This window comes from Heterocephalus glaber, unplaced genomic scaffold (genome assembly GCF_053883595.1).
Source record: "Heterocephalus glaber isolate CG9 unplaced genomic scaffold, H.glaber_assembly_v1.0 deba00000122, whole genome shotgun sequence".
NCBI classification, from domain to species: domain Eukaryota; kingdom Metazoa; phylum Chordata; class Mammalia; order Rodentia; family Bathyergidae; genus Heterocephalus; species Heterocephalus glaber.
Window position 1 is genome coordinate 58014622 of NW_028258138.1, and position 22001 is coordinate 58036622.

At 35.5% G+C, this 22001-nt stretch overlaps 1 protein-coding gene across 1 annotated transcript in view; it reads right to left on the reverse strand.

Moving 5' to 3' along the window:
• The window catches only part of Myh15 (myosin heavy chain 15), a 78049-nt gene that overhangs the window by 12093 nt on the left and 43955 nt on the right, over positions 1-22001 (reverse strand). Inside the window, 9 exon segments of the mRNA XM_087214915.1 lie at positions 7006-7078; positions 7081-7141; positions 8720-8820; positions 8823-8836; positions 9704-9821; positions 11901-11987; positions 12801-12869; positions 16831-16963; positions 18070-18249. Coding sequence (XP_087071041.1) covers positions 7006-7078; positions 7081-7141; positions 8720-8820; positions 8823-8836; positions 9704-9821; positions 11901-11987; positions 12801-12869; positions 16831-16963; positions 18070-18249 — 836 coding nt within the window.

Genomic DNA, 22001 nt, shown 5'->3' on the forward strand with positions numbered 1-22001 from the left:
TTTTTTTAGTCAGACTTCATGATATTCTTTTCAGGGAAAATAAAATTGTTGACTCTAAAACACTCCACTACGGGAACATCATATAAAGAGTTTTGCTAGAACATCTTTAGAAGGAAGAAAGATGAGACTAGCTTATTGGATGATGAGTGATGTTTAATTTAGGTGGTGTTAATTTACATTGTCTAAATTTTATGAGAAAAATGTACCAACTATTAAAGATAATAAACCTAAAACCTCCTGGTGTCATTCAGAAAGCCCTTATACTACTCTAATTTCACAAACACAACTTTTAAAACTATGAGAAGATTTAAATAACAAATTAAATTTGGCTTATGTTTTAATTTTTGTAGAGAATATTCTTTTGCCTGGATTTCTATGTCCATGAGAAATAGAATGCTTTATTCTTCTTGGACTTATTTTATAACATATTGAATAATACTACTATTTTAGATATAAAATTCATTTGTACATTTTGAATTATAAAGCAGTTTAAAAAGTAAGTGAAATAGACCTAGTACTATGATATTATAGGTTATCCATGTCTTTTAGAAGTCACAACAGAAAACCAGTTTATTTGCATACCTGTGGCTCCTGTTCAAAGGAAAGTAAAATGACAAGGAACTCAAGTAAAATAAAAATGTGTTCAAAGTATTTCCCTAGAATTACTGCAAAGCTAGTATTGAGGGTTTTTGATTAGCCTCTCAAACATTCTTTTGAGGGCCAGGGATTTAGCTCAGTGGCACTTCACCTGCCTCGAAACCCCAAGGTCCTGAGTTTGATCCCCGGTACCAAAAAAAAAAATAATAATAAAATAAACACTCTTTTGAATAAGACTTGTTTTGATTACTTAAGGAAAAATACTCATTTTCTTTTTCTTTTTTTTTTTTTTTTGGTACTGGTGACTGAACTCCGGTCCTTGGGCTTGAGCAGCAGGTGGCAAAACCACTGAGCTAAATCCCCGGCCCTAAAATACTCATTTTTATTTGCCCTTCATGCATTTAATCCACACAACAGAGCATTAAAAATTAATATAATGAAAAATTGTGTTCATATGTATATTTATTCTTCTGCTTGGAACCATTTGTTAGTTGAAGCTATCAGAAATAAGGGGTATGCCCTGCAAGCACGAGGACCCAAGTTCGATCTCCAGTACCAAAAAAAAAAAAAAAACAAGAAATAAGGGACATATAACTGCTGTATTATATATTGTGGAATTGAATGATTTAAATGGAGGTTAACCTTTTTTCTAGTATGGGTTATTTATTTAAGCATTCCACTATTGGAAAAAGATATATGAATATTTTATATTGCACTTCATTTAAAAGGACATTTTTTCCTATTTTATTATAAACTTTTTCTACTTAGTTTCTAAACTATGTGTTACATTTTGGAGTCGATTATGATTTGGATCAAAAATGTTCCTCAAAAGATTGTATAGGTGCACTTTTGGAAGGTGATCATATCATGGAACATTAACCTCATCAACAATGCAGTTAATCCATGAGTTTATATCTGAAGGTGCTTTTAAGAAGTGGGACCTGGCTGGAGGAAACAGACTGGAGGCAGGTGTGCCTTGAAAGGTATCTCCTCTACCTGCCTCCCCCATCTCTGCTTCCTGGCTGCCATGGGTTAGGGTTCTGCTGTGCACTTCCTTCATGATGTTTGTGCCTCGGAGCCAGCCAACTGTGACTGGCTCACCTCAAAAATGTGAACTAAAATAAACTTTTCCTCCTTTAAGGTGCACACATCAGATATTTTAGCCCAGCAACAGAAGAGCTGATTGATACAAACCTATTTAGAAATAAATTATGTAGTGCTATTTTTAATTAAAAAGTGACAAAACATATAACAAATTTAAAAATTAAGTCCAGAAAACAAAAATAATTTCAAATTAGTTTAATGTGAGTTTATAAGATTTTTTCTTTAATATAGATATCTTACTTGAAAATCAAGAAAGCACAGGATACAGAAAGTTCTTTTCAAGTAGAAATAGTCTAGGCTGCCATATCATGGCCCCCAGCACTGAGGAGAACAGCCACTGCAGCTTTGAGGAGCTGAGCCTTGAAGGCCACTGTATCACCACCCCCAGTGCTGAGAAGCAGAGCCCTCCACCCCAGCACTGAGGAGCTGAGCCTTTTGAACCACCATACTACTGCCCCAAGCATTGAGGAGCAGAGCCCCCTCCCCCAGTGCTGAGGAGGTGAACCTTTGGGGCCACTGTACCACCCCCCACCCCCCCCCCCCCCCAGAAGCTAGGAGGTGAACTGAGCAGGGGCCAGCAGCAGCACACAAACCCCCACTGTTAAAATGAGAAGACATGTAAACAAGGCTCAAAACCAGACTCCCAGATCACCTAAAGCAATGCCAGAGGGAAACGAGATGGAACAATGTGATACTCAACAACCTACACTCCCTGAACTGGCAACAAAAGAGGATCTGGAAAAAATGAAATCAGAAATAATTTCTCAGATAACAGCAGAAATTGTGCCCATAGTGCAAGACATGATTAATAAATCTAGAATCGACACATAAAAAAACAGAGCTCAGGAACATGATGGAATCCCAACATAGGAAACACATGGAATCCATAAAACACATGCAAATAGATTTCCAGGAGATTAAAAACTCCATTGAAAGTTTACGTAGCAGAATGAACCAATCTGAGGACAGAATCTCAGATATAGAAGATAAGATTACAATTAGTGACCAGGAAAAGGAAAATGTCTTTAAAAACAGTAAGGAACCATGAGAAATCAATCCAGCAGCTGCTAAATGATTCAAAGAAGAACAGAAGACTGATCAGAGTCAATGAAGAAACAGGAGAGAGTACAGATAACATTAAAAAAAAAAAATTGTTCACAGAAGTGACGGCAGAAAACTTCCCAATCAGGGGAAAAGAACCTGACATACAGATAAATGAGGTATATAGGACTCCAAATAGCCTTGATCAAAAAAAATCTACACATAGGCATATAATTGTTAAGATTCCAGAAACTCAACAGAAGAACAAGGTTCTACAAGAAGTTAGAGAGAAGAAACAAATCACATACAAAGGAAAGCCCATCAGAATCACAGCAGACTTCTCAACACAAACCATCAAGGCAAGAAGAGCTTGGAGTGACATATTCCAAACCCTACAGGAAAACAACCTCCAATCCAGATTGATGTTCCCTGCAAAACTATCTTTCAAAATTGATGGAGAAATAAGATACTTTTATGGCAAAGAGCACCTTAGGAACTTCATGCACACCAAACCAGCACTCCAAAATATTTTAGACAATATCCTAGGAAAAGACAATGAAGATCACAAACCCAAAAAGCACAGCAGAATGAATCCATCAGTCACAACAAGAAATTAAACACAAAGGGGAAGAATCCAACAAAAAGAAAAAGTCATGACAATGATAAGTCAATATGTATCTCTTATAACCATCAATGTTAACAGTCTCAATTCACCAATCAAAAGAAATAGACTGGGAGAATGGGTCAAGAAGCAAGATCCAACAATATGCTGCATTCAAGAAACACACTTAGTTCAAAAAGAAACTCATAGACTGAAAGTTAAAGGGTGGAAAACAATACTCCATGTGACAGGAACCCGAAAAAAAGCAGGAGTAGCTATCCTCTTTGCAGATCAAGTGGATTTCAAACCAAAATCTGAAACATTTCTGGTCCCAAGAATTTCAGATAAGTGATAGTCAACTTGTATGTACAAATCTATTGTGAATATGTGTTTTCATTCCTCTTAAGTAAAAACTTAAGAACAGAACTATTGGTTCTTAACAATAATACAAGAAATTTCTATATTGTTTTCCAAAATGGTTTTCTCATTTTACATTCACATTAGAAGTATTAGACAGTTCTAACTGGTTCACATCTAAACTGACATTTGTTCTTGTAAAACTTTTAACTTCATCTCCCTAATGAGTATATAATATGATCTTGTTATTGTACTGATTAGTATTTTTCTGATTCTAGTGTTGCACACCTTTCCTTGTGCTGTCCTGGCTATTTATCATCTTTTTGTGTCTATTCTTTAATTTGGTTGTCTATTAATGAGCTGTAAGGGTTCTTTATATATTCTGGTCTTAGGTTATATGTATTATAAATATGGTCTGTTTAAGGACGACTTTTCATTTTCTTAATGATGTCATTTAAAGTTCTAAATTTTGATAGAATCTCATTTATCAATTTCTTTCTTTTATACATCATGCTTTTTGTATCCTAGGAAATTCTTGCCTACACTAAATTCAAGAACATTTTCCCTTATAATTTCTTCTTAAAGTTTTATAGTTTTAGTCTTTCATATTTAGGTTCAAAGATACTTTCAAGTTATTTTTATGTATGGAAATAAAGGGTTGAGGTTAATTTTTTACATATGGATACCAGGTGTTCTAGTACCATTTGCTGAAAATACTATCTTTTCCTCTGCTCTTGAATTGAGTTTATGTTCTATAAAATCTTAATGTTAAATAATCTTTCAAAACTCAGTGGACCATACAAGTGTGGTTCTGTTTCTAGATTCTCTGTTTAATTCCATTGATCTATATGCCTTTCCTTACACCAACACTGCCTTGATTACTGTAGCTTTAGAGGAAGTCTTAAAATTAGGTAATAAATGTCTTCCAACACTTTTATTTTCTTTTTACTTTTCTAGGTCCTTTGTACTCCTACATAACTTTTAAATTTCAATATCCAATTCTTCATTTATAGCAAGTATACATAGACCTGAATTTTTATGTATAACTTGTGTTTTCTAATCCTCCTTAAATTCGAATACAAGTTCTAGGGGCTCCTAGAGATTTCTTAGTATTTTCTCTGTAGATGATCATTTCATCTACATATAAAGATTTTACTTCTACCTTGCCAATCCTATGCTAATTGTGTCTTTTTATTGCCAGACTATTTTGACTTGGGCCTTTGTTTCAAAGTTTAATGGACAGATGAAGGGTACACATATCTGCCCTTGTTCCCCACCTTAGGGAGAAAGCATTGTATCTTTTACATTCATATAAGGTGTTTTTGTTGTTTTGTTTGTTTGTTTTGTTTTGTTTGGTACCAGGGATCGAACTCGGGACCTTACTCTTGTGAGGCAGGTGGTGGAACCACTGAGCTAAATCCCCAGCCCCTATATAAGGTGTTTTTGCTGGAATCATGGAGTACATGGCTTATCTGTTGAGAAGGTTCTGTTCTACTTCTAGTCTCCTGGTAGCTTTTACGTTGAACAGCTGTAGAATTTAGTCCAATACTTTTTCTGCAACTACTGACAGGATCATATGCTTTTTCCTTTCCTCTGTTAAAATGATGACTTTTAGGGGTAGATCTTCCAATGCTGAACCAACACTGCCATCTCTGTAACAAAACCACTTTCTACATCCTGCCAGATATCACTTCTAGTAGTTTGTTTTGTTAAACAAATTTTTATCTATGTTCATACTTTTTTCTTCTATTATCTTTATCCAGTTTTAGGATTAGCACAATGTTGATTTCCTAAAATGAGGGGAGAAATGTTCCTTCTTTCTTCTGCTTTAAATGTTTGATATAATTTATCGGTTAAAACGTATATGAGCCTGTTGTTGTCATATAGGCAGGTTTTCAAGCTAGGAATATACTTTCTTTAATAGGTGCTATTCAAATTTTATATTTCCTGCAGTCAGTTTCATTAATTTGTCTTCCAAGGTACTTCTTAGAAGTTGTCAAATTTATTTCAAAAAAGATTTTTGTAATATGCTTTCAATATCCTTTTAAATTCTATACAATCTGTGGTAATGTCCTCTAAATTTTGCTACTGTAATTTTAAAAATGTATAATCAATATTGTGTAATAGGAAGAAAAGGTCTAATGGTGTAGAGGAAGTAGGAGGCATGGGGAAAAGGAAAGAAGAGAAAAGAAAAAATATGAGAAAAGAAAAAAATGGAAATAAAGTCTTTGCAAATAGGGAAGGGTGGAGGGGGTGAAGGGAGAGCAGGGTAATGGGAAAAAAATAAGGACCAAGATATGTCATGTAAAGATACAAGATCCCAATGATGAATGTAACTGTATTTTATACCTAAAATTCACCAAGAAACTTAATGAAAAATAATTCTAAGGAAAATAACATAAGGACTGCAGAATCCTTTGCTCACAGTTCCTTTGTTTGGAAATTTTGCTAGTTTTCTTTCAATATTCCATTAAAGGATAGACAAAACTAAACCTAAATGTCCAAAGTAGTGAAAAACAACTGCACCTAAATGGCCCTCCTTGAAACAAAGTAAGAAAGTTATAATGACATGCTGCCAAGTGCCACAGCTTCGGACTTGAGAGAAGTAATAAAGTGGTCAGAATACCTCCCTACTTTGAAACAGACTTCCTCACAGACTTGACTGTGGGATATATATGCAAACTGTTTCAGGTCTTCTTTTTTATGAAAAAATTAAACAAAATTTCATAATTAAATAATAAGAGAATAACAATAGTTATTATAGTGTGTACCATTATCTTCAAAGTAGTTACTCAGAGTACAAGACATAAACCAAAAAGATTCATACAAAAAAGAGACATAATAACACAAATCTTTCTTTTCAACCAACTTAGATAAACTAGTAGTATAAATGAAGCCAATTAGAATATATATTGTAATACTTTTAAAACAATGGAATTTCTAGTTTGGGGAAGTATTTGAACTTCTCCCTATTTCCTATTTATCTCTATTCTATTTTGTTTGCTTTTCTCATATAAGAGATACCATGTGTCTGTTATAAACTGAGTCATATTACCTTCAGATATCCACACTTGTAGAGGATCAACAGTCCCTCCCAAAGAGAAGCATGGAAATTATGACTAAAGGCAATAAATCTCTTTGCATTCTATTTTTTTGGTGTGCCATGGTTTTTTCAAAGTTAAGACTGCCTAAACAGAAGAGGAGGAGCTCTTTGCCACAGACAATTGTAAAGCAATGAGATAAGGTCATGTTAGTTGAGGTATGGGCTCCTCCAGCAGTGGTGAGAGAGGGTAGAGATACCGCACCTTTCTTTGACAGTCTTCTGGAATTTGATTGGCATCATTTTGCCCTGTGCTCTAGCTTGGAACAATGTGAAATTTTGGAAAGTCTCTCATCTCTCTTTTGTTCCAATTGACTCAGAAAGCTTGCTTTTAAAAACACCTAAAAGAAGTAAGTCAGATATTAGTTTCATTCATCCTAAGTATCATGCAAGCACCCACTGAGTGACCCTATGAACAACTGAGGTACATGGGGGGACAACTATATCAGTCTTATTTCTTTTCAGGTGTTATTTAGTGTGTAAAATTAATGTCCTGGAAAATATGGTTTTCTAAATCTAAAATTTGCTAAGGACATTTTATTTAATCTTGTGGTAGGTTGGCTACTTAATAACTTATCCTATCCTTCCCCTTAGATATTAAAAATGTAGAGAACATGGTTTAAGTTTTAAGATATGCCCAGGCATGCAGTGCTCCAAAGTGTCTGGAAGGGGTCTACAAACTTTTTCTACAAAGGACCAGAGCATTACTATCTCTAGGTAATGAGGGTAATGTAAAATCCTGTAGACTATTCCCATTTGTTTATTTTTAAAAATAACTCCTTAAGATTTTAAGCAAACAAGAAATATTTTTAAAATAAAAAATATTATTAAAAATTATAGGTCCTTGTGTTATAATTTTCTGGGTTTGCTCAAGAAGAAGGTACCTTTGTCCTATGCATCAAAGACACGATATAACTTTTTTTCAAGAATAATTAATAACAACAAAGTTGAGAGGAGTGAGGATGCTGGAGTCCACATTTCATGGAAAAATGCAGGGTGTCTCCATAAAGGTACCTTACACAACCCCAAGAGTGAGTAGCATCCCTTTAGTATTTGTACAATCTCTTCTCATGTGCACAAGCCTGACTGTGAATATGCCCTTAATATATGTGCTTCAGCACCCTCACTTGTTCCATGTGTGTTCTGGCCCAGATGTGTGGTATACAGCAAAAACAACCAAACATATAAGGCACCGTTACTGAAAATCATTGGAAACAACAAAGAAAACCTGGTTTCCAGGCACTCAAAATATAAGAGTCAAGTACTACTTTATAAACAAATCATAGAGTTCTTTTTCTATGATTTCTTCACTCTGGTTCCTCCTACTCATCTTCATCCATAGTGATGTGGATGTCACTAGGAATGACCTGATGTTGACTATCAGATAAGAGTAAATCTATGAGAAGTTTCCCCAAATATATGAGTCTTTTAGTTAAAGTAGAATTTAGAGAATCACATGTAAGGAACTTTGCTTTGGTTTAGTTTTTTTTCTGTATAGTTAGATTGACTTTAAAGTTATTAAATTATTCAGATAGTCTTCTAAAATTTATTCCATAAAACAGTACAGTGTATGAACTAGTTTATAATCAATTTAACTCCAGGAAGCTGATTCCCATTTTTCTTGCTGTGGTTTATACAAATTTTCTAGTACTATAAGGCTGATCCAGTGTTTTTACATGTCACAAATTTGCTTAGATAACTAATTGTAAAAAATGTAAATGTAGTCACACTGAGGCTTATGAAGCATTAAATTTTCTTTCTCAAACAGCATTGAAATTTCCACTTTGAACTGAACTCAGTCTTATTTCTGGTCTTGAGATTTAAAGAATACCTTATATTATTAAGTGAAGGTTCATGGATATTTTAAGATACACATTCCCACTTTTTTCCAAATGTATTCCTTGAAATTTCCTATTTACCTTAGTGTTTACAAACTGGAACTGAGTATGGTCTATCTCCAAGTAGCCAAGTAGTTCTTCAGCTACTTTTTTGCTGCTCACAAACTTGCTCTCTGAAAAGAGTTCAGAATGCAGTACCTAATTTAAAATAGGATCAGATGATCTTATGACTCAAATGAAGATCAATCTGGGCCAATAAGGTGAAAGAGGATATACAGACATTTAGCTCTCCCACCAATATGTTCAATTTTCACAAAATTCTTGCTAACAACAATGTAATTATAAGCAATAATTTCTACTATTGGTACAATTGTACTTTTCATAGTGTATTACAGATCAACTCCATTTTATTACTGCTCACTTAGGAAGTGAGGAATTGACAGGAAAAACAGGGAGAGGAAGTCAGGCATCAGTATCTATCTCTACCCATGTGGGTAAGGAGACTGAAGACGGAGACATAAAATTTCTTCACACTAACAGTGAGTTGGCAGAAAATAATAAAAATGCTTTTTAGTTCCTAAACAGGTACTCTTTATACTCTACCACATTTTGCTCAATTCATGACTATAATTCACACTTTTAGAATTTGGAAAACAGAAAACAAAGATTTCTCTCCTGCCTCCTTCCACATATACTGCCAGTTCCTTTCTTTTTGCAGCCTTCTTAAAGAAGGGACAGCCTGCTTGGGTGGCAGCAACTATTAAGATATACAAATTTTAAAAATGCAATTCAGGCCCCATATCTTTGTTCTGTGTATATTTCATCTATATGTTCATCTATTAACCATTAATAGAGATTTAAGAATATTACAATGGCATGGGTATCAGACTTAAGGGGAAACAATAATAGAACTCTGCCATCATATAGCATCATATATCTCACTCCCACCAAAACATATGGATTTTCAGTCTGGAGGACACTAACCAATGATGCCTAAACACTAGGAAAGAGAGGAAGACAGAATGGACTGCATTGAGCTTTTTGGTATCTAGAATGTATGCTTACCTTTGTTTAAAATCATCATACAGCATTCTGTTTGGAAAACCTTCACAGTATATCCTAATCCCTTCCAAGACACCATTACAACACAACTGGTGTAGAACGAAGGAAGAGTCTATTACACCTGAAAAAATTAATCACATTGAGTCTGGGCCTCAAAAAATTATTACCCCAGATTGTGTTCTGATTGCTCCCTCTTGAGTTAAAAAGTATTAGCTTTATTTAGGTGCATTCTCTGTGACAGGTTATAGGAGTTCTCTTGCAGCCTGATAGTAGTCACAGTATCCATCCAACTACACAAGAGTCTCTAATATGATTTACCAAAAATTCTTTGAACATGCCAAGTGCTTGAGTTCACAGTTAAATAAGACTGTATAAAGAAATACTCCTGGAAGATAAAAATTCTTACATTTTTGCTAGTATGCAAATGCTGATATCATATCCATTTGTCAACCAGAAATGAGGTAGAGAGGGGAATAACATGCAAAGAAACTGCCATCTCCATACACAGTGAATGGAACAAAAGGGAATGGAAAATCCACAAAATTCTGTTTACAATTTTTCTTGGAAAAACTTGGCCACATTCTGGCCTTCATTCTCCCCTTATTATGTTGTCAGCACTTCAGCTTTATTATATAGTATAAGCATCCTTCTTTCATCTCTTTGTTCATCAAAAGAGCCCTTTTACAACTGTCAGCTGCAGTCTCTGATAGAACCCCTTGAAAAACCACTAAAGGAGCCACTGTAACTGGCTTTTAACAAATCATCTGGAAGAACACAAGAGGCAAAAAGGCCTGCTCTGACTGCTACATCTAGCATCACAGAAATAACCTTAAGCCATATGTATCTGTACTCTGATTCCTTTCATACACAAAAACAGATCATATATAACAAGGGCAGAAAAGTAGAGTCTTCAGACACCTTGAGGTCAAATACAATTATTTCCTTTAAGTACATGAAGAATACTTAAGTATGTGCAGAATTGTTTTGGTTAGATGATGAAGCTTTTCTTCAAAAATTACTGAAATTGGAGCTGACTCAATGGAAGGCAACTAATAGGTAACAGAATTGTTCCAAAGTAGAGGTAGATAATTAGATTCCTTGCTAGGTGGAAGCAGTGTCCCTAGATGCATTCAGAAATCCAGCTGAGGGTTGGAGGGAATGTAGCTCAGTGGTAGAGTGCTTGCCTAGAAGGTGTGAAGCCCTAGGTTATTACTCCAGACTAAAACAATACTAAACCCAGAAACCCAGCTAGCTGAAAAGAAACAGTGAGGCAAAAATATGTACCTGCAGATGAAGATGAAATCTTCACAGTGTAAAACTTGTATCATTGTTTGGTATCACACTTTCTTCCCCAAACAGGCCATAGACAGTCCAGATTGGGTTCTTAATTATAACAGGGTAATAAAATACAGGACATATGGACCTGCAGAAACCAGAATCAGCAATATCTGGCTACATACTTCAAGGGTGGTTAGTGCTCTGAAGACTTAAGTGCTTGTCATATATGCTTCTGTGAGGCTGATAGCCTCTAATCAATGCCCTATGGAGGCTAGGAGTCTTCAAATCCATGCTGTAAGGAAAGCAATCCATGAAGTTGATGTCAATAAAACACTGAGAATTAAAAACAGAAAGAATAAATTCACTATCACCCTTCTATCCCATCATCACTCTACCACCCTTAATTCACCAAAAAACAATCTACTGCCCAGAAGTGCATAACTAAATATATAGGTATTATTAGATGTTAGTCCTCGGAAGGAAGACTAGAGGGAGTTCTTAACAATTAGAAATGGATTAGAAAGTATCTTCATGATAAATTCAGACCAAATAACATCCTTATGCTGAATAATCTATCTCAATCCCCTGATTATTCAATTCATTTTTACTATATTCTGCCCTTTTAAACACAGCATAGGAGCTCATTCACATTTAAATATGCAATTTAAGGAAATATTAAGCATTCTGTTATTACCCAATTGAGCCTGCTTTATGAAATCCTTCTGTATATCCCCTTGAATCTCAATGCAAAAGTAGCCTTGAGGAGGTTCCAAAGACCTCACATTAAGCTTAACTTCATTTTTCTATCTGAAAATATACACTTATGGAAAAGGAACCAGTAAATGGTTTGTAAAAGAACATTCAACATAGCTGAAATAAGATGTATTCCCTGGGGTGAATTAAAAACAAGTCTAGTTTTTACCTGTCATTTTGCTCCCACTGGGATTTATGCATCTCACAAAATGAGGTGCTGTTGATTTCCGCTTAGTCATCAATTTATTGAGGTTTTTCCTAAAATAGAGACCCAATAAACACAAAATTACTTTACAATGTCACTAACATGTCTCAGAAATGTATCTAAATCTTTTCCTCTTATACTTACCCCATACACCAACAGTAAAAAGATGATTTCCACACTATCCCCTGCTTACCAACAAGCATTGTTTCTTTTCTATGGCAAGTCAATATTTATCTGACAGACAGTTCAATTGTGATTTGTTTCACCTGTTTTGAGTTTGATAGTGATAACTTATGGCTAAGCAATAAAATGGCTTGAAAAAAGAAATCAATTTTTTTAGTTTTCTATTCATAGAAAATCTTTATTTTAGGTCAGATTCTTCAAAAGCAGGGGATTCTGACTCAAAAGATATATTTGGATAGTGAAGAAAGTAGAGTGGGGCAAGGAACAAAAAAGGGCAATGATGCTGACTCAGCTTCAGTCTGATCCCTGCATGACCTATGAGCTCAAATGCACCAATTATACAACAGTTGATCCCTCTTGAGAAAAGGGAAGGTTCAAAGTCTGCAAAGGAGGGCAAGGAGGCAGCTTAGCTTCCCATTTGATCAAAGGCAATTCTGCACCTGGGTGGTGTTATGAGCCAATATTCACATCAGCTGGAAGATGAGTGCAAAACTGATGAAGGGAAGCTAGCTCGGGCACCAACAGTATCCTCTAATGTCTTGAATTAATACCAAGATAAAGTTCAACTTTTCCACCTTGGATAACTTTAGATACTTTATTTTTATTTAGAAATGTGAAAAATCAAATGAATAATAATGATTGTACAACAGTTAATATATGAACAGATACAGTTAAAAATCACCTTATGAAGAGATGCAACCAGTTGAAATGAAGCTCCTTCCTTGTGTTTCTTCTCTCCAAACTGTAGAGCTTTAAAAAACAAAAGAAGATATTTTAAAAACTTCCTTTGTCACAGTGACAGACACTGATGGAAAAATAAGTACATGAAAGTTCTAAGAACAATATGGCAATATCTACCAAAGTCTTCAAAAATATTTATATCTCAACACAAAATGTCTATGGAACTTTTCCATAAGGATATAATCAGATAATTGTGAAAAATACTCCTGAAGAATTAATTATTCATTGAAAAAAGTTAAGCAAGAATAAAATTAATCAACAATGTCCATCAACAGAAACTTTGCTAATTAGATTATGAAGAAATATGTGTACAAGGAAATACACCAGTACCTCAATTCATGAACTTAATTTTTTTCCATGATTTTGGTCACAAACCAAATTAGACAAGAACTGAATCAAATTTTCTCCATAAGGTCAACATTGAAACTACTCACTGAATTTGATTTGATTCTCATCCAATTCGGTTTGTAACCAGAATCATGGAAAGAATTAAATTTGGGAACTGAGGTACCACTATACTCTAACTTTTAAAATGATGGCATGGATCCATATAACTAATATGCATAGACTTCTAGGATTTATTTTAACAGAAAAGTAGATTTTTACCTACATTTTTTTTACCTATTTTACAAATTATGATACTGACTGTGTACACAGTTTTTAAGCCTGGTTGAGTTGCAAGTTACTGTAAACATAAAACAATCTTGAGAGAGATATATATCAAAATATTAATAGTTGTTATTTCTCTATGTAGGATTATAGGTGATTTTTTACATTCCTTTTTTTTTAGTTTTTCTATATTGTCAGTGTTTCTTGCAGTATCTATTGCTTTCATAGTTTATTTAAAAAGTAAACCTATTCTTTTATTCAATTTTTTTAAACAAAAGAAACCATGCTAAGCCAAACTGCCTTACAAATATTTGCGTAGTGCTAACTCATTAAAATGTATGACAGCAAAGACAAAATCCATAGGAATCTGTAAAAAATGGGCCAGCTATTAACATGGAAAGACTAAAATAATGTTCTCTGGGCCTGAGTAGCCACTGTGGGGAGGCAGATGTCATGAGACCTAATCACCAATCACTGTATCCTTTTGAGAGGCTCCAGGTCCTTCACTTGACCTTTTTGTATTGTAGTGTTCTCCATCCAATAAAGAGGAATAATATTGCATTTTGTAATTTAAAAACCCTATAACTCTGGTTTAAAGTACTTGGATTTACTTGGATATTTCCTAGGAGAAAGTATGGCTATTAGAGGCAATTTAATGTTTGGATGAATTAAAACTTGGAAGTAAGTAGATTCAGGGCTGGCTTAAAGAAAGAAATACAAGAAAAGGGGTATAAAGGCATTCTGGACAATTCTCATCTAGTTCCTAAGAACATAAGTATACATCCTGAAGAGTTAGAAGACAATTTTCTTTCTATTCTCTGACCACCCCATTCTTTCAGCTCTTATGATCAGAAAATTACTGAACTGGGAGCCATAAAGCTTATGTGATCACTACCTAACAGACTTCTCAGAAGCACTTTAGAAGATATTAGAATCAGGCAAATGAACCACCTGAAGATTAGCAGAACTCAAACACAATATTTCCATTTCTCTACCTCCTTTTGTGGCAGGTCCAGGGGATTTCAACCATGCTCCTGAATTATGTCATCATGTGCTAAAGATTCTGGGAAGGGCTAATTTCTCTCTCCATTCCCTGATCATGTCAATCAGGAGTCACAAATAAGCCTGATAGGAGCTAGAAATTAACAGGAAGTGGGGTGTAAGGCAAAAAAGGGAAGAAGGATGTTAGAAAGTAAGAGTCCACATCCTATTTAAATAACACTTGATACACTCTGCCCTACTGCTATGAGTGAATCTGAACACAGGCTTTCTATTTTCCTATAATTTCCATCTCTTAAAGGAAAAAAGGAAATCCACAGGTATATGTAACAATATTTTGATTTTTTAAACTTGTTTGGACTAAATAAAACATGTTTGAAGCCCAGGTAATACTGAGATGGCTGACAATCTGCAACGTTTGCTGTATGATGAAGAGTTTGCCTCTGTGGTTAACGTTAATCAGCTGGGAGGTTGGTGTTAGCAACTTGGGCTCAGTATCTTCAAATCCATTGAAAAATATACAGAAATGTTTTGTTGAATCCTAAATGTGTGAATCTTAAACTTGTCCATCTCTCTGTTCTTTTTGTTGTTGGGAAATAAGGAGAATAGAATAGATAACAGGTTAGGAAACAGAATTCTTGCTTTCTTTGTGGACTTTGTCACTTAGTAGATTTATAAAATTGGAGATGCCACTCTTAACTCATCTGTACTTGTTCCTATAAAGTAGGGAGAAAGTCTCCTCTGTATATACCTGAAAGGATCATGCAAGGAATAAGTAAGATAAACTATCTAAAAGTACATTGTGCATGACAAAGTAGTAGACAAAATTAGTTGTTAAGTTGATCAATAAATATCTAAAGAATGCCTCCAAAGCAGGAATTCACTACAAGCCAGAGATTACAGCTGAATAAATCAAATAAGTCAGTTATAATCCCTGCCCTCAAGAAGCTTATAGTAATCCCAAGTGCACAGAGTGCTGTGAAGAAGAGTTCAATCATAGTTAGGAAATATATATTTAAAACACACACACACACACACACACACAGTTTGCCCAAAATCTGCCTCCATACATTTTAACCTTGGCTTAAAGGTTTCTCTGTACATAGTGAACAGTTGTGCCCAGATTATGAAGTCCCAAAGACCACCAGGAAGCCGTTTCCGATGTAAGCACACGAGGGTCGTTTATTCAAGTTTAAGCAGGGACTCTCAATTGTCACCGACACAGCGGATCGAGATTGAGAGCCCTGAGTTCCAAATTAGCGGGGTTTTTATAGAGGTTACAGCAAGGTTTGGAGATTTTCCACTTACAATGATTGGTCAGCGCTTAACATGCATGAAGTGTACATTTCTGATTGGGTGAACTCATCAGGGGTAAGGGGTGATTATGTATAAGTTTTACAAAAGAAAAGAAGGACAAAGGTTAGTGGGCAACTGTCATGTATTGATGGTCAGCAGACACAGTGACTAATGGTCAAGACCACCCAGTACTGACAGTCAGCTCATTGACAGATTGTTCCTACAGATAGTGGGCCCAGGATGTTAATTTCCTGGGTAAACAGATGGCTGAGTAATAAACTTAGGAATCTTGTGTTACAGATTGTGTCTTTTGTCCTAGATCAAGCACATTTTAATCATTAATGTGAGAGGACAAAGGAGACTACTCCATTTTGGGCAAAATGGAGTCATTCTGGTCTCACATAAGCAAAATGGAGTTACTTTGGTCTCACAGAACTGTCACCTAACTTGATATAAAAGCAGACTGTATCTTATACATTAAAGAAATAGCCAAGTCTTATCCAAACAGTATCAGCAAGTTGTTCAAACTGTGTTCAAATAAAACTGATGTGATCTATGATGAACCAGGCTGTCTTTATACCTCACTTCCATTCTCTGCGTGCCATTTCCTTTAGTTAGAAATGCAACCTGCTCATGTGGTGAATTAGAGTATTATAAACCATTTTTTGATCCATATTTTTGCCTTCTTCTAGAATCATAAGTAAAGCCAATTAAGATTTGTAAAACTAGATTTGTTATAATTTTGTCATTTACCATATATGTTTGGGACTTATTATTGCCCCCAAACCATTAATTAAATTTTTTTTTGTTTTGTCTTTGTACCTAGGTCTAGAAGAAGGTAAAAGCAGACCAAAAACAGACTCCTTGACATATGTCTCTCATAGTACACAGCTATTATTTTCCTGAAAAACCACCAGCCTGAAGACAAAAAGGCTAATATGAAGAGAAGATTCAGGCCACAGGAAGCAGAAACAGATATCACAGAAGAGAAGCAAGAATTTGTGTAAAATTTGAAGTATTGATGAGTTTCATTAGGAAACTGAGAAATCAAGGAATATTGACTCACCATAGTCAGTTCCAATGTAATCTTCAAAAAGGCTTGCCAGGAATCTATTGGAAGATTTCTGAAATATGGCCACCACTGTTTCATTAAGAAGTTCTTTGTTCTTTTCAAGCCAATCATTGAGGTCATAAGGCACCTTTAGAAAGGCATGCATTACATAAAAAGGAGAAAATATATAAATTAACATAGGAAATTGTGTGTTACTGGAAAAAAATCACAAAATATGTTGGCTCTTTAATTTTAAATGAGTTTGAAGTAATTGTGCTAAGTAATACTCTAGAAATCCATTGGGCCAACCAAAGAGATTTTCAAGCTTTACCATTTGTAGAGTCAAAAGAAAGAAAGAAACTAAAAGAAGGATGGAGGAAGAAAGACTGGAAAGAGACAGGGTAACAGGAGAGCGAGGGAGAAAGAGGAGGGAAAGGGACAGGGGAGGGAGGATTAAATGTTATTTCTTTAGAAACGATGCATCCCAGTAGTCCTTCATAGGCAATAATTGATCAAATAATCCAACTGTCATTGACACACAGTAAGCACTAACAAACATTAGCAACTATAATGGTATTTACTATAGATATCATTATACTTAATATTCCAGGATATCAAAGTAAAGAACTAAAAGTTGTTCCTTTTAATTGATAATTTCCTTTCATGGGACAGTTGGCAGGTCATTCTTAGGATGGCATATTATTTTATCCTTTATCTGTTTTCTTTCCCTTCAATGCAGAGCTACTGACTAGAAGCAGAACGCACACACACACACACACACACACACACACACACACACACACACAAGTGGAGAAATGAGAGGTAATGAGGGTCATTAGAATCCTTTGTTGGCCATGGTTTGGAGACCATTATTTTTGCACTGAATCTTTCTTTATGGGAAAACAAAACAAAAATCCTGAATATAAAGATCAATTGAAATAATTAATTTTCATGCTGTTGAGTTACAAGGATAAATAAAGAAAAAACATGACTTCAATGGTGTTCATGCTTTTCTGTAGCAGTCTTGCTTTGAGTCCATTTTGAGATTTTTGAACTTTGTGCAGTGAAATGCTTTATAGTATGGTTATTTCATTTACTGAGCACTAAAAGTCTTACTATCTTTTCTCTAGAACTTATATGTATTTTACTTACCTCTTCATCTAATTTAAATTTTACTTAAATATTATCTGAGGACTTTGAGTGCATTTGAAAGAATCAAGAAAATTCAAGACTGGGAGTCCAGAGGTAACTTACCACTCCTGCATAATGGACAAGTTCAAAGTGAACTTCATATTTCTCTTTCTTATCAAGCTTGGGCTTCTAGAAATAAACCAACTTTCCAAAATGGTTATCAAAGAGTTTCATCTTGAAAGTCATATCTGTAGCCTTAGGAAACATGCATTCCTCTTCAAGGATGGAAAGCAGGCCCATGGGATGCCGGAGAAGCATGAGAGTGGTAGATTTTTGATAACACCAGAAAAGTTCTAGTAGAGGATCAGTATAAATTCTTTCTCAAAAAGGCTGGGGATTTAGCTCAGTGGCACCATATCTGCCTTGCAAGCACAAGGTACTGAGTTCAATCTCCAGTACCAAAAAAAAAATTCCTTCTCAAGAACCTAATGTGTAGTCAAAGAGAATATTCACTGCATGTAACTTGTATTGCTTATTTAACAAATATTTATTAGATACCCACAGTTTAATACTGATTCCATGGTGATCCTGGTGGTATAGCAGTGAGGCATATACTGTCCTCAGGGTGCTTACATTCTAGTGAAGCAGACAGGTAATAAGCAAGTAAACAAAAACTAGAAAGAAGAAATAACTTAGTTTCACATAAGTGAACTTAAAAATCATGCAAAGTAAAGAGATAGAGAATGACCAGGGGCAGGGACTGGATAGGCACAACTTTCCCTGGGCTGGTCAGGTAAGGCTTGTATGACTTGAATGAGAAGAACAACCTCAAAAGAGCTGAGTACAGTATCTCAATTGGAGGAAGAGAAATGAAGAGTGCAAAGGCTCTGGGACAGAAGCACACTTAGCACGTTTGAGACCTCATCAGAAGTAAGTGTGGAAAGAGCACAGTTAGGCAGACAGAGCACATGGTACGAGAAAAAGTCACAGAGTTAATTGCAGCCGGATCCTAAAGACCTTCCAGATTGTAATAGGATGGTTGGATTGTAAATGAAATGAGAACCCTTTGGAGACTTTGAACATGAATTGATGTGATTGTGTTTGAAAAGAATGACTAATTTAGAACAGGACTGGGAAAAGTGGATTGTAAGAATGTTTTTATATTTTTAAGGAGTTGTAAAAACAAAAAAGAATATGCCACAAAAAACCTTATGACCACCATAAGCACATTTTTCTCTAGTGCTATAGGGTCTCTATTGTGCCATTACCATCCACTCGGCTGAAAACAAAATTAACATGTTATAAAATGAGTGGCAATTTTCCAATAAAACTTTATCTACAAAAACAGATTATAGACTTAATTTGGCCTAAAAAGCCACAGTTTGCTCACCCCTTGTCTAGATTAGTCATAAGTTGGCACCTGTGTGAAGTCATTAGAAATGTGATGTATATTAAAAGTAGAGTTGGCTTATAACTTCCTGAATTAGAATGTGTGATATAAGAAAAGGAGTTTCTTGACTGAGCAACTAGGTATTGGATACTACCATCACACGCATGCACACACACACACACACACACACACACACACGGAAACAATAGAGGGGAAAACAGGTTTTGGAGTGAGGGAAAATAAAGGATTCTTACATTTGCCAATGTATTTGAACATTTATACATCATTTGTCTGCTCCACAAATAATTGTGAAGTGCCTTCCAAGATCAACTCATTGTATCAGACACATTGGGTTATACCAGGATGAATGACATAGATTCTGGTTCCAGAGTACCCACCTGAGAAGACAAAGCATGTATGCTATATAGAGACAGCAAAACAAACATACAGATAAAATGTTATGAGAATTCCATAGTATAGCAAACAACATGACCACTTGCCCCCACAGCATAGATTTCAGGATTCTCTACCAATCATTTGTAACTAATGAACCAGAGACTCACAGGTTTAAAAAATATATATTGGTGATCTTGTCTACCATGCCGAGAAGATTCTTAAATTTCCCTCACAATTTTCTTCTAAAAGGTAGATTAGCTTATGCCTGAATATATTCATGGAAGGAGAACACATCAACTCTGAGATGTAGCTCTGAATGTGTAGTGTAATAGTTTTTATTCTAAATTATTCCATGGTGAGTATCATTCTTCTTTCATGTGGTGGCTCATCAGATATTTGAAGATCATGTTTCCAATCTATCTATGACTAATATATGTACCACAGTTTTCTGTCTCGTTTGTATTTTCTCATGGACCTGGAGCCTGGATTTTATAGAAAGTGTATTAAACCACCATCCAGCTATATCTCTTAAAGTGTTCTAGGCATCGCATTCACCCCAAGCATCTAGATGCAGGCAGTGAGGAGGTGAACTACTGTGAGGACAAAGTATTCCAAATGAAACCAACACACATCTTGCTCCTGACCACACTGACCTTGTGAGTTATTGGCAAATTTAGAAATGGGGGAGGGGATGGGAAAGAGAAAGTGGGGAGGGAAAGGAGGAATGTCATGAAATAAACAGCTGATGCACTCGTGTGCACTCAAAGATACATGGACTCTATTTTGTACCATGTATTTCCTACATGTCTATAACCCTCAGTATAAACTACAATAAATAACTTTAAAATTAAGCATCTCTCGAGATGGCACCTATTAACAAGAGGACTGTGGCAAATCCTCATAAGGAGAAGCAGCCCCCACCTCAAACAGAGCCATTTCCCATACATGAGAATCTCCATTTCCTCGGTCCCCAATTAAGCTAGTTGTTACTTTTGGGTGAATAGAAATTTTATATAAAACAAGATTTCATACCTGAAAACATAACAACTATACCACTGAAGAGAGGGAAGAAAAGTTTCTTTGAAGTCATCTGTATTTTTCAGGTGGTCAGGAGGTATAAAGTTTACAATAAATACAGGATCCTTCAACAAATTAATTTGAAACAGTTGGGTAAAAGGTAATTATTTTTGCCCCATAGCATCATTTATCTAATAGTGCACAGTTAATGGTTTGAGTCAGTTGCCTTGATTTAGATTAAAACTACTATGACCTCTCCCTTTTAAACATTGTTATAGTTTATAACCAGATATCCCCCCGCAAAGTATCATGTACTCATAGGTGGAACTTTGGGGAGGTGATTGGATAATTAGGGGTGTGATACTCATTAGTGGATTAGTCCACTGATGAGTTTATAGCTTCGTGTTGTTTAGGAAGGTGAAGCCTGTTCCGAGTAGGTGGGTCACTGGAGGCGTGGCCTGGAAGGATACGTTTACCCACCTCCTTCCTTGATTGCTTTCTGTTTCCTGCTGCCATGCGATGAACTGTTTCTCCTCAGCCATACACCTCTGTCATGTCATGCTGCCTTGCAGCCTGGGGATATGGAGGGAAACCTCTACAAACTGTGAGCCAAAATAAACCTTTCCCCCTTAAAGTTGCGGGTGTCAGGTACTGTGGCTCAGCAACCATGACAAATATCAATTCTGCCTTCATCTCTTTCACCCTTTTATACTCTCTTACTACTTGCATTTTTGCTGTCCTGGTTTAGGGCCTCTTCATTTCTCAGCTGAACTGCTATTCTAGCTCTTACCTTTCTTAACTTTAGTCTTTTTTCCCCTTCTAGATTATCAGGCAGAAACCTACCAGATTAAATGTAAAGTGCTTTGATTTCTCAATTGTCCCGCTCAGAACGCTCTTTGACATTCATTACTTTAAAATAAAGTATATATTTAAATCCCTTCATAATTTATCTCAGCCATTTTTATTCTAGGTACTTCCTTCTGCATGTTCTCTGCTCCAGCTAGACTACATAGAATCTCAGAACATGTCCTTTATTTTCCTGTCTGTGTGTTTCCTCCTCCCTGTTCTCCTAGCCTCTTATTGTCTTCCCATCTTCATCTGATAAAATTGTATCCATTCCTTAAGATCTAGCCTAAATTTTATCCCTCTGCCTAAAGGCCTTTCCAGATTCCTACAGAAGAGGTGACTTCTGCTCTTTCGATTACTTTGGGCCCTTTTTTTTTATCTGTTCTTTTTATTGTATTTGTAATGT